The sequence below is a fragment of the Artemia franciscana genome, chromosome 11 (assembly GCF_032884065.1).
Source record: "Artemia franciscana chromosome 11, ASM3288406v1, whole genome shotgun sequence".
NCBI classification, from domain to species: Eukaryota; Metazoa; Arthropoda; class Branchiopoda; order Anostraca; family Artemiidae; genus Artemia; species Artemia franciscana.
In genome coordinates this window covers 12534190-12547430 of record NC_088873.1, presented here as the reverse complement: position 1 = coordinate 12547430, position 13241 = coordinate 12534190, and the positions used below count along the sequence as shown (strand labels likewise).

Genomic DNA, 13241 nt, shown 5'->3' with positions numbered 1-13241 from the left:
TTTTGGAGAATTTGAGCTCTTGACATATACTTTTGGGGACATGGAGCTACAACATCACTTAAAATACGACCAAAATAAATAAAAAATCAGTAATATATATATATATATATATATATATATATATATATATATATATATATATATATACAATAATCATTATTAAAACCTGGACATTTTTAGACGTGTAAAAAAGGGGGGAGGGGGGCGAAGAGACTTAATACTTTGTTATTTCAATAAGGGGCAGAACATTTCTTTTCCATCCTCACAAGACTAATAATAATAATAGAAAACAATGTTTACCGGTAAGCTAAACAAATCGTCCTCAGTCCTTCAGAGGCCATTGGCTCAATGATATTCTTCACCAGTCTGTCTTGCATAGCAATTGGGAATGGCTCCAGTTTTCCGCCTTGACCATAAGTAAATGAGCACCTAAACGATAATACTCGTATATAGCCTCAATTCTTTATATGATCATCCTTATATAAATATCACCTGATTTGTTCTTTGTCATTTAGCAGGATGGCATCATATAATGTCATTTGTCAGGCCAGATGTCATATAAAGTCATTGGTCATATGTCATTTGTCATGACATCAGAATGACGAATCACCATAATAATGGAGGCTTTATTAATTGCCTATCTCCCATGGCGGTTGGGAAGAGCCCCGCTTTTTCGCCTTGAAAATAAGCAAAAGATCATTTAGATGGTAATATATGAGATTAGTTCTTAATATTATCATCCTTACATTAACATTAACTGACTTGTCATCATTTATCATTAAACTTTCCTGTTGGATCTTAGTCCCGTTTCTATGACTGGAGCTTACAAAACATTTGAAGCAGTGTGGGAGAGTGGCGTATTTTAAAGGCTCACTAAAATCGTGATTATATATATATATATATATATATATATATATATATATATATATATATATATATATATATATATATATATATATATATATATATATATATATATATATATATATATATATCCCAAATGATTTTCATCTGGGGGAGGGGAGATGAAGCTTCAGAAAGTACACCTTTGACCTAAATACGCAGAATTACAAGTATTTAAATATGTATTGCCAAGACTTTAGGGGGTCTTTGTACCGATTTTTGAGGAATTTTTATCCACTTTGGCATCCGTGTACGTTATGAATACGAGCTTTTTTGTTATTCAATTCTTTTTTGTGTGTATAATACAACTGCACTTTCAGCCTTTTTTCTCTGAAGGGCTGTGACCTGCAAATAGTTAAGAATAATATGAATCAAAACAGAAAAATGGAAGAACTCCATGAAAAAGAGCAAAGCTCTGAACTTATTCCTTATTTTTGGTAGCATAATCAAGATAAGGATAAATTTTTATTGAAAAAACCAATATCACAAGCAAGAAATACTGTATCAGTATCTGTTGTCAAACTATAAATCTTCATACAAATTAGAGCTATCATAAATCGAACCCTCATAATTCACAAATGAACATATACTCATTGCCAAAAGATAGAAAAAAGACTTTGAAAAAGGATATCGTAAATGAAAGACGTAATGCCAAAACTAATAGAATATAAAACCAAAAAACAGAGTATAAAAAAGATGTTAGAAGGGTTTTGAAAAACCTTACCATTGGGTAAAAAAGGGTAGACTTTGTTGTAGTTCAACAAGATAAATTTTCAAACCATAACGGGAAAGATATAATTACTGCTACCACTAACAACTTATTGAAGCACCAAACTACCTGAAGTAAACACAACTGCACACAGACTTCCCCCATCCAAAAGTGTTCAAAGCCTCACTCTTTACCCATTCGAATGAAGTATCAATTTCCTTTAATCCTTTCTATTTGCCTATTTCCATACCATTCGGGGCAGCCAGCCTTTCATTTGGCCCAAGATAGATGGGCAAAAGCACAATCTTTGGCAATCTCTATCCATAAAACTTGACCTTTTCATGTTCACACCTCTTCCAAGAGCGCCTCCCGCACCTCAACCTATCACCCCTTGCTTACAGATTCATAAATGGTGATCAAAGCGTATAAGATATGTCATGCAGCATAGTTTGACCAAAAAAAACCTGCGATGGCACAATTTTAAAATAAAGGCGATCAATCTCACAAATATTTTGGCGTTGGACTCCCATATTTATCCCATAATTTTCCCATAATTGTCTCCCATAATTTTAACTTTCAATAACCAATTAGAAGCAATATTCCCTGAGATGTATGATATAAACAAATTCCGAAGTGAAGTTTGAGTTGAAGAAAACTCTTAAGTAATTTCTTTTTTGTAATTAGATGATTATTAACGTTATTTAAGCAATGTAATATCATTATTATTAACCGGTCTTTCTTTACAGACTTAGAAAGGTTTTTTTTTTTTTTTATAAAGCTTAACAAGTAATTTAAGTTATACTTATATAATTTAATTAGGATGATAAGGTCTTAGGTTATAATAATAAAAGCTTTATTTAATAACCTATCTTACTTAGCTATTGGGAATGGCTCCAATTTCTTGCCTTGGCCGTAAATTAACTAGCAACTAAATGGTAATATATGAGATTATCTCTAGTGTTTCATTCTAGCACAAACATCATTAAACTATCCTAATAACAGAATCAGTATCATTTTTAACGACATGGAAGAAAAATTGCTGAATGGACATAAAACAGATATTTCAGTACAAATGTTAAATGTTTTTTTTAATGTCCCTTTTTGGCTTTTTCATATTTATATTTTTATTTTTTTTTTTAGTTTTGCTAGTTTTATTTTTTCAGCATGTTATGACCTATCTCAGTTTAAATAATGAATAATGAATGGATTTCCATTCTGACAATATAAATTATGGCATCCTTATGCCCGTCTTTTAGTTTTTATTACATTTTGTTTATTGTTCGTCCTGTTATTGTTTGTCCTTTGTCCAGTTTGTCCTTTTTGTGTTTAGTGTTTGTCTTGTCTCAAACATTTTTAATTTTGGCATTGTTTTGCCAGTCTTTGTGTTTTTGTTTGCTTTTTATGCTTTTTTTGTCCTGTTTTATTTATTGACTCCGAAATCCATATTCGGACCTTCGGGGCTTGTGATAGCGATTTTTTAAAAATAAATTACTTATTATTATTTTATTATTAGTAAATGGGAATTATGCAAAATCTTCAGCTGTGAAAAATATAATGAACAGTAGCTGATGAGTTTGCTTGGGAGTAAATGTTACGATACTATTAAGCGGCTGGAAATATTGATGTGGTTAAGTTTGGAGCATAATGGAAATAATTGGGTATCCTAGGTTTAAATATTCATCTATGTTTGTAGATAAAATGGTCCTTTATTAACAATTTTTAATAATTTTGTTTGTTGCCATGGATTTTTGTCTTCATTTCGTCCATGTCTTTGAAAATATCTTTCTTTTTTTTCTTTTATTTTTCAGGCATTACCGAACCGGTAATGCCAAACCGGCTTTGAAGCATAACAGAGGAGCTAAGAAATCTAGAAAAATAGATTTGCATAAAATTAAGAGACAAACTGAATTGAAAAAATAGCAGCTGTTCACACTGGTGCTCACACTAGGCAGGAAAATCACTTTTCGCACTACTTTTCGGGCAATACATTTTGAATCACCAGGGCTGATATCTACTTTCCAGATATGTGAAATCAGCCCCGATTTTTCTTTATATTAAAAAAAAAAGTTTTTTTTTTAAATGAAAGTAAAGAGCGACATTAAAACTTAAAACGAACAAAAATTACTTCGTATAAGAAAAGGGGCTGCTTCCTCATCAACGTCCCGCTCTTTACGCTAAAGTTTGGCTCTTTCTCTCAACTCTACTTTTTAAAACAGTAAAAAACTTTAGCGTAAAGAGCGGGACGTTGATGAGGAAGCAGCCCCTTTCATATACGAAGTAATTTTTGTTCGTTTTAAGTTTTAATGTCGCTCCTTACTTTCATTTAAAATATTTTTTTTTTATTTAATCTCTGGACGTTTTTTAATTAATGCATTGTTTTTATCTTGGCTCTCCATGCATATATAATTAAAACGAAATTTGCATATTAATTTTTTTTTGGGGCTAAATGGCTTTTTCATAGTTTTAATCGGAAGATTTTAAAAAAAAGGAGCGAGAGAGGAGATCTAGTTGCCCTCCAATTTTTTGATTACTTAAAAAGGCAACTATAACTTTTAATTTTTACGAACGTTTTCATAAGTAAAAAATATACGTAACTTACGAATTAACTTACGTAGCGAACTTCTATATTCGTATGATTTTATTGTGTATATGAGGGGGTTCACCCCTCGTCGATACCTCGCTCTTTACACTAAAGCTTAAATTTTGTCCCAATTCCTTAAGAATGACCCCTGTATCACAAAGGCCGTAGAATAAATAGTTGAAATTACGAGGAGGTAAACCCCTCATATGCGTAATAATTTCTGTTCGTTTTAAGTTTTAATGCTGCTCCTCACTTTCAGTAGAAAAAACTTTTCATATTTATTTTTTCATTGTTTTTTTTTAAATAATGCTAGAAAATCCTGCGCCCCCTCCATTGAAAGTCTCTTCCTTAATAAAACGTTCCTCCATTGAAAGATCCTCCTACGTAACCCCCCTTCAACTCTCCCCCCAAACCAAAAAAAATCCTCCTGAAAACGTCTGTACACTTCCCAGTAACCATTACTATATGTAAACACAGGTCAAAGTTTGTAACTTGCAGCCCCTCCAACGGCGACTGCGGGGGAGTAAGTCGTCCCCAAAGACATAGTTATTTAGGTTATTCGACTATGGTGAATAAAATGGATATCTCAGAATGTTGATCCGGTGACTTTGGGGAAAAAATGAGCGTGGGAGGGGGCCTAGGTGCCCTCCAATTTTTTCGGTCACTTAAAAAGGGCACTAGAACTTTTAATTTCCGTTAGAATGAGCCCTTTTGCGACATTCTAGGACCACTGAGTCGATACGATCACCCCTGGAAAAAAAAACAACAAAAAAACAAAAAAACAACAAATAAACACGCATCCGTGATTTGTCTTCTGGCAAAAAATACTAAATTCCACATTTTTGTAGATAGGGGCTTGAAACTTCTACAATAGGGTTCTCTGATACGCTGAATCTGATGGTATGATTTTCGTAAATATCGTATGACTTTTAAGGGGATATTTCCCCCTATTTTCTAAAATGAGGCAAATCTTCTCAGGCTCGTAACTTTTGACGGGTAAGACTAATCTTGATGAAACTTATTTAAAATCAGCATTAAAATGCGATTCTTTTGATGTAACTATTGGCATAAACTTGTATATTTAAAATCAGCAGTAAAATGCGATTCTTTTGATGTAACTATTGGCATAAAAATTCCATTTTTTAGAGTTTTGGTTACTATTGAGCCGGTTCGTTCCTTACTACAGTTCGTTACTATGAACTGCTTGAAAACGAAGCATACGGTAAGTAAAAAAAAAAAAAAGTGTTTCTGGTGGTTTTCTTATAATCGATATATAAGCATACTTATAAACACTGCAATTCAATTTTCAATTGTGAAATTGCGCATACCACACTATGCAATACTGGTAGTGGTTTTTAGTTTTTAGTTCAGTGTTATAGGTTTAATTTAGTGTTCTAGTCTTTTAGTGTTAGAAACTTTTGTTTTTTAGTGTTCTGATTTTCAAGCGAGAATAAAACTGAAAAGTATATCAGAGGCAACGCTATAGTATTGTCTAAGGCCATACGGCTCCAACATTTTATTATTATTATTTTTTCCCACAGGCACTTCATATGGATGGGGTTGAAGGGGTTCATTTGATTGGCAATCGAGAGTTCTAGTGTCCTTCTTAAGAGTCAAAAGTGATCGGAGAACAAGTAGTCCCCCCCACGTCCTTTTTTCCCTAAATAAATCCGATAAAATTTTAAGGTAGCTTCTTGAAATTTGTTGAAAATAGTTCGGAGATAGTGTAACAAAAACTCCGGGGTCGACATAATCCCCCAGGGCCCGGGGGCAGACGTTATAAGTTATAACCTGGGGGCAAATATGGTTCTTACAGAAGGGATGCATGTATAAACTTCTGAGAGGGCTCATTTGATTAGAGTCAAAAGTGATCAGAGGACAAGTAACCCCCCCCCCCCACAGCCTTTTCCCCCCAAATACATCCGATAAACTTTCGAGGTAGCTTTTTGAATTTCCGGTTCATCATATTTGAACCGTGAACGATCTACCTACGTTCACGAGGTAGATCATATTATGAAAACTCCGGGGTCAACACAAGCCCCAGGACCCGAGGGCAGGCGTTGTACGTTATGCCCTGGGGCAAATATGTTCTTATAGAAGGGAGGCCAATATAAACATCAGAGAGGGCTCATTTGATTGGAAATTAAAAGATTTAGTTCACTTTTTAGAGTCAATTGATCAGAGGGCAACTAGCCCCCCACCCCCTCACGCCCTTTTTTCCAAAATAAATCTGAAAAATTTGTAGATAGCCATTTTGTTAAAAAACGTTCAAAGATCACATAACAAAAACTCCGGTGTCGGCACAACCCCCCAGGGCCCAAGGGAAGACGTTGAAAGTTATGCCCTTGGGGCGAATATGGTTCTTATGGAAAAGATACTCGTATAAACTTCAAAGATGGTTCATTTGACTGGAAGTTTAAAGTTCTAGTTCATTTTTTCAGAGTCAAAAGAGTTGGAGGACAGCTCACAAAAAGAGTTAGGGGGAACAGACTCTTCCCTCCTACTCCCTTTTTCTCCAAATACATCAAATAGAAATTTTGGGGTAGCCATTTTATTAAAAATAGTTCAAAGGTCAGACAACCGAAACTCCGGGGTCAACACAACCCTCCAGGGCCCGGGGGCAGCCGTTGTTAGTCATACCCCAAAGGTTCTTATGGAAGGAATTCTCGTATAAACTTCAGAGGGGGCTCATTTTATTGGAAAAGCAAAAGTTCTAGTTCACTTCTTCAGAGTCAAAAGTGGTCGGATGGGAAACTAGCCCCCCCCCCCACCAATGCACATTTTTTCCTCAAATGTATCAGATGAAAAATTTGAGATAGTAGATAGGTAGATAGATAGGTAGGCATGGTAAGTTATGCCCTGGGGGCATATATGGTTCTTATAGAAGGGGCAGCTAGCCCCTCCCCCTCCCCCCAACGCCCTTTTCTCCTCAAATACATCCGACCAAAATTTTGAGGTAGCCATTTTGTTAAAAATAGTTCAAAAATCATATAACAAAAACTATGAGGTCGACCCAAGCCCCCAGGGCCCGGGGGCAGACGTTGTAAGTTATGACCTGGGGGCAAAAATGGTTCTTATAGATGGGATGCTCGTATAAACTTCAGAGAGGGCTCATCTGATTGGAAATTGAAGTTATAGTTCACTTGTTCAGAGACAAAAGTGATTAGAGGGGAACTAGTCCCCCGCCTCTACGCCCTTTTTCCCCAAATAAATTTGATAAAAATTTTCAGGTAACAACTTTGTTAAAGATAGTTCAAAGATCATATAACAAAAACTCCTGTGTCGACACAACCCTCTAGGGCCCATTGGTAGGCGTTGTAAGTTATACTCTGGGGGTAAATTAGGTTTTTATAGTAGGGATATGTGCATAAACTTCAGAGAGGGCTCATTTAATTGGAAATTAAAAGTTTTAGTTCACTTTTTAAGAGTCAAAAGAGATCGGAGGACAGCTAGCCCCTCCCCCCTCCACGCTTTTCTCCCGAACCCATCCGATAAAATTTTGAGATGACCATTTTGTTAAAAATAGTTCAAACATCCTATATTAAAACTCCGGGGTCGACAGAACCGCCAGAGCCCAGGGACAGGTATTGTAACTAATGCCCTGGGGGCGTATATGGTTCTTATAGAAGGAATTAAATATTCCAATCAAACAGTGCAATCAAAAACAAACAAAAATTAATTAAAAAAAAAACTTTCCCAAAAAGAAGTTTTTCGAAGAAAAGTAAAGGCCAAGTAAAGTAAAGGCCATTTAAACCTATGATCAGAAGAAATAAAAACCTACAATAACTCAAACTGTAAACGACCAGAAATTACTATTAAAGAATAAATGACTATTAAACAAACAGAAATTAAATATGAGATCATAGCAAAAAAACATACAACTAGTAATAATATAAATGAATGAATAAATCTTAAAGGGAGTAATGTATCAATTGAATATGCAAATCAAGCTTATATTTTATTATTTTTATTTTATATGAATATTATTTTATATTTTATGTCAAGGTGTTTATTATTTAATAGTAATTTCTGGTCGTTTTAAGTTTGAATTTTAACAGGTATTTGTATATGCTAATCTTAAGTTTAGAATGGCCTTTACTTTTCTTTGAAAAACTTCTTTCTCGGAAAGTTTTTTTTTAATTAATAACAAAAGGAGGTTCAAGTCCCTTAACATAAATCCTGAGCAAAATTATAAATCGGTTCATAATTATAAACTTGACCAAAACTACAAACAATATCATTATTCAAGTTATCAATAACGATAAATTCACCTCTAAAATAGAAAAAAAATTTCCATAACGTTTTAAGCCTTTCAAATGAGAAGTGCTTTTTACAAAGGACAAACGCTTTCAGCTTCTTTCAAGGGCATAAAAAACAATGGACTTGAAATTTACGTTCAATTTAAATTCAAGTATTTCCCTCTCCTTTTATGACCTAAGATGAGATGCTTCCATGTGAGAACAAAGGGGAACAGCGACAATATTTATTCAGGCCCTTTAAACTGTTTGCTCACATCATTTCGAGATGCTAGATAATGCTAAAGTTCCGAATGAATAAAATCAAATTTACTAAAATTTTCGTCTCCAGCCAAGCTTCAGAAATTTAAAATCAAAGCCATTTCAACAGCTCAGCTAAAATATTTCAACAAACATGAAACAGAAGCTTGCAACGAAATCGAACGAATATTTATTTTTGTGCGTTTGTAATACTAAAATAAAATCTATTTTATTTATTTCACAAAACAGAGCTCTGTGAACGGATGAGTAAACCTACTCCAAATTTAGTGTTTGCATCGACACTGTGGGATACTCTTATAATGAAAGTTCTTAAGCCGAACTGGCCAGACATGACAATAAACAACAAAGAGAGATAAAACTCTAAAAAAAAAAAAAAAACTCAAACGAGACGACGGCCAGTAGAGAGGAAAGACTAAAACAACGTGGATATTTCGCCTGTATCCAAACAAGGCGTCCTCAGCACAAGGTAAAAAGAAAACTAAACTAAAAACAAATAAAACCACCACCAATAATGATAAATGTCATACTATAGCGTGGTGGCGGCTGTTTCTAGAAATAGGGTCCAAAAATATATTTCAGAATAAAGAGAGGGGGGAGGGCAATTTCGCTGCTTTTCATTAAAAAAAATTAATGAAATTACCAAAATAGCTATTTCTTAAAATCTAGGGGGAGAGAATCTTGGAGGGGTCAGTGACCCACAATTGAAGCCACTGGCACAGCACTTTCCACATGTGATCTTTCATTTCAAGGGTATAATTAAGAGGTTACCCTTCCGAAAATGTCTAAATGATTTAAAATGAATTTTGGTTCATTCAAACTACAAATATCTGAAATTCAATTATCGCAAGATAGGGTAGTACACAAGATAGGTGACACCAAGAACAACTGCACTGAAATCGCAAAAAAAAAAAAAAAAAAAAAAAAAAAAAAAAAAAAAAAAAAAAAAAAAACATAGACGTATACAAGCAATATAGAAATAGAAATTGAAATTTAATGAACTGAGACTGATTAATGGGAAAAGAAACCTCTACTGTTGATAAGAGAGAAAAAGTCCATTGATTTCGCAAAACCAACGACAAATTGTTGCGTATTGTTAATGTTATCAACTGAATTAGACACACCAAGTGAAAATAATATTATCCATTAACACGTCTATGATCTTTACCCACCTTTTCATAACCATTTCAGAAGCTCCTTTGGTATATACTCTATACCCTCCGCTTTCCAACCGAATAACAGTGCTCATAGACTTTCTTGTGGAGTTGAAAGTATATACTTTGTGAAACGTTTCTTCTGGATGTTTATCGCGGACTTCTTGATAGCTTCGTTTCATCTCTAGAACGAAACCAAGAAGAGAACACTCTGTCTTGTTTCCAATCTGTTTAGGGAGCTCTCCAGGTTTGTCTGAAAGCTAGAATTAGAAATTAAATCAAATTTAGAGTTAAAATGAGTTAAAGAATCAATTGATTAATTTAAGTATGTAATTAAATATTAATTAAGTCACAGAATGACAAAGAATCAAGTTAGAATTTAAGTTAAAGCTAGAATAAAAAATTAAAATCAAAGCAGCATTAAAATTCATTAAATAATTAAAACTAAATAATCAAATAATAATAAAGAATTCAATAATTTTAATTTAAGCAAGAATTAGAAAATAAGTTATTCATGAAATAGGAAATGCTCATTGGCATAGCAGTATTGACCGGTATGTACTCAGTTTTTTTTTTTTTTTTTTTTTTTTTTTTTTTTTTTTTTTTTTTTTTTTTTTTTTTTTTTTTTTTTTTTTTTTTTTTTATAGCAGTAATTCTTGACTTTTGTCGTTTAAAACGATTTTAGGTTTCCTTCAAATGTTCTCATTGTCTAAAGTGAAGCACGCAAAGATTACTTATCCGACTACTTATCCTTGGCGTTTTACGAGACACAAATGGCGTCAGAGCTTAGGTGGATAGCTACTTGAAGGCTCAGGATTAGTTGTTGGATATATTACACCTGCTAACCCCCGAAAACAGAGCGTAAGAAAATGCACACGTGGCGCCAAACGTAAACAAACAAATTATTTTAAACTGGAAAAAACAAATGAAATTAAAGGTAAATGGATCCGGCAAAGAAAGGATCTTCGGGGATCTGTAAATACGACCTGTTTACTTTGGAGTACATTGTTTTTCCACTATTTGTTCAAAAGCATTCCAGGTAGTACGTGGTGGGGTAAGAATTTGGTGTAATATTTTACGAATTACATCAGGGGAAGATAAGCTTGGCCGGATAAGTTAGATAGAAAATAGTCGACGGCATTCTTAGATGCAAGGCGCTACAGCCCTGCTAAGAGCGACGCTAGATGGTAGATAATGTTTCTCTATATCTAGATTTTCGATTCTTTATAACCATCTTATTCCAACATACTCTTTGGTCGAGCTCAAAACAAAAGGGCTTGTTTTATGCGTTCTTTTTTTTATTAAATAAGGAAAAATGTGCTTCTGGTTGATTTTTACTCAACAGTCACATTCATTCGGTTTTTTTTTTCGTGATGAATAATTGTGCTCCTGAGGGCTTGGTGACATATCTTTATTCGCTGATAAAATTTGCAGAGGACTTAATTTTTTTTTTTCAGTTTGTTTCTCCTTTAAACAATCGTAGATCCGTCTCGATTAACCGAATTTTCGGGAAATTACTATTTTAATAAAGCCATCTAAAGTGACTAATCTAGATGTGCTTCATTAGTAATATCAAACCATTCCTAAGTAAGGCATGGCAACCCTTTGAGAAATACGATCGGTTAACTTCTCAACAGCTTTTGGTAAAGAAGTAAAATTATTATAATATAAAAGTTTTTGTGGTGAAGGAGATTAAGATGAGGCGCAAACATCGCAGTTAAAAGTGCATAGTGTTTAGTTTCGACTTTAATGCGTTAGCAGTGCGTTACTTTCAATACCACCTTTTTTAATAATCAGTTATAATTTTTGTTAAATAATAATTGTGTATAATTGTTTTAATAATAATTCGTGTTACTTTTTTTTAATAATGTGTTATAATTTGTGTTAAATAATAATTGTGTATAATTGTTCTAATAATAATTTGTGTTACTTTTTTGAATTATGTGTTATAATTTGTGTTACTTTTTTTATAATGTTTTATAATTTGTGTTAAATAATAATTGTGCATAATTGTTTTAATAATAATTTGTGTTACTTTTTTTTAATAATGTGCTATAATTTGTGTTAAATAATAATTGAGCATAATTGTTTTAATAATAATCTGTGTTACTTTTTTTTAATAATGTGTTACTTTTGTATATGGCCCTCAGGTTATACAATACGAATAATATTATTATTATATGTAAATGGTTGATGAAGGGGAAGCCACACTCATATTAAGATAATTTCTGTTCGTTTTAATATTTAATGTCTCCTTACTTTCAGTTGCTCCTTACTTTCAGTTTTTTATTTAATTTAATAAGACGATAAGATTAAAACAAAATCTGCTATCCTAGAACAGCTAAAAAACCTTTGGGTTCTAGGAATTTTTTTTTTTTTTCATACGGCTTCATAAATTTGTAAAGTCTTTCAAAATTTGGAATTTTTCCAAAAAATTGAGCTATTTTAAAAACCCCGAAAAGATCACAGTTGATATGATTAATGCAAAGAACATTTTATGTTTCTTCCTTCACTATTAGGACTCATTTCCATTCCTGTTGGGATTATTGGCATTGACTTGCCTTTTAAGAGAAATAGTTCTCAAAGACAGGATTTTTTTCCTCGCCACATCATTGGAAAACTCTCAGCTTTTAATTTATTACATAATGTATTATATATACCTAAAAATATAAACTAGCTTATTCAATAACTTAGTAACTGTAAATTATTGCAGTCGGATTTGATGCTGGCCAAAATAAACAACTCAGTTTCAGTAACTTTTCAATGTTTTAAATTAGTCTAGTACCAAGGTACCTATGAACTATCTAAGAAAATATCTTACTATTTCAATTGGTTAAGTACAAACATACATAAATACGGTTATCTTAAAAATTTAAATCTAATTTTAAAATTCTAAAAATAATAATTAAAAAATTCAGTATTTACCTGAAAATTGGCAATATTTTTAGTATTTTGAAGTAGCGAGCACCCAATTTACAGAAAAATAATTGTGGGTGAAAGATTAGCAAAAAAGAACTTTACATCTATGGCACCAAACATGTTGAGAACGAGTAGCTTTATTTCCACGTATAGTCAACAGATAAAGAAAAGCATTGTCAAATTTAACTAATAAGTTTTGCTAATTTATTTCCATGGTTCAACGTGGCAACACTGACATAAATGGCGTATTATAGCTTTGAAACGGTCAACGACCAAATTTTGGAAAATCGTGATTTTCAGGTATATAAATAAGACGACTCTAAGGGGCAAACAATTCTTTTTTTTATTATTATTATCAACCTTGAAATCCTAGAATGAATTCCGTTGTCAGAATCTTTTTTTTTACAAAAAAAAAGTTTACGATCGCGGGATGCTTGTTTTCACATATTATGGACCTAAAA

The 13241-nt window shown here is 32.9% G+C and overlaps 1 protein-coding gene across 1 annotated transcript in view; it reads right to left on the bottom strand.

Annotated features, from left to right (window-relative positions):
- The window catches only part of LOC136032553 (plasma membrane calcium-transporting ATPase 2-like), a 342097-nt gene that overhangs the window by 78694 nt on the left and 250162 nt on the right, over nucleotides 1-13241 (bottom strand). The window contains exons 21-22 of the mRNA XM_065712822.1: nucleotides 9880-10121; nucleotides 301-429 (exon numbers count right to left, since the gene is read on the bottom strand). Of these exons, the coding sequence (XP_065568894.1) occupies nucleotides 301-429; nucleotides 9880-10121 (371 nt within the window). The remainder of the gene's footprint in view (nucleotides 1-300; nucleotides 430-9879; nucleotides 10122-13241) is intronic.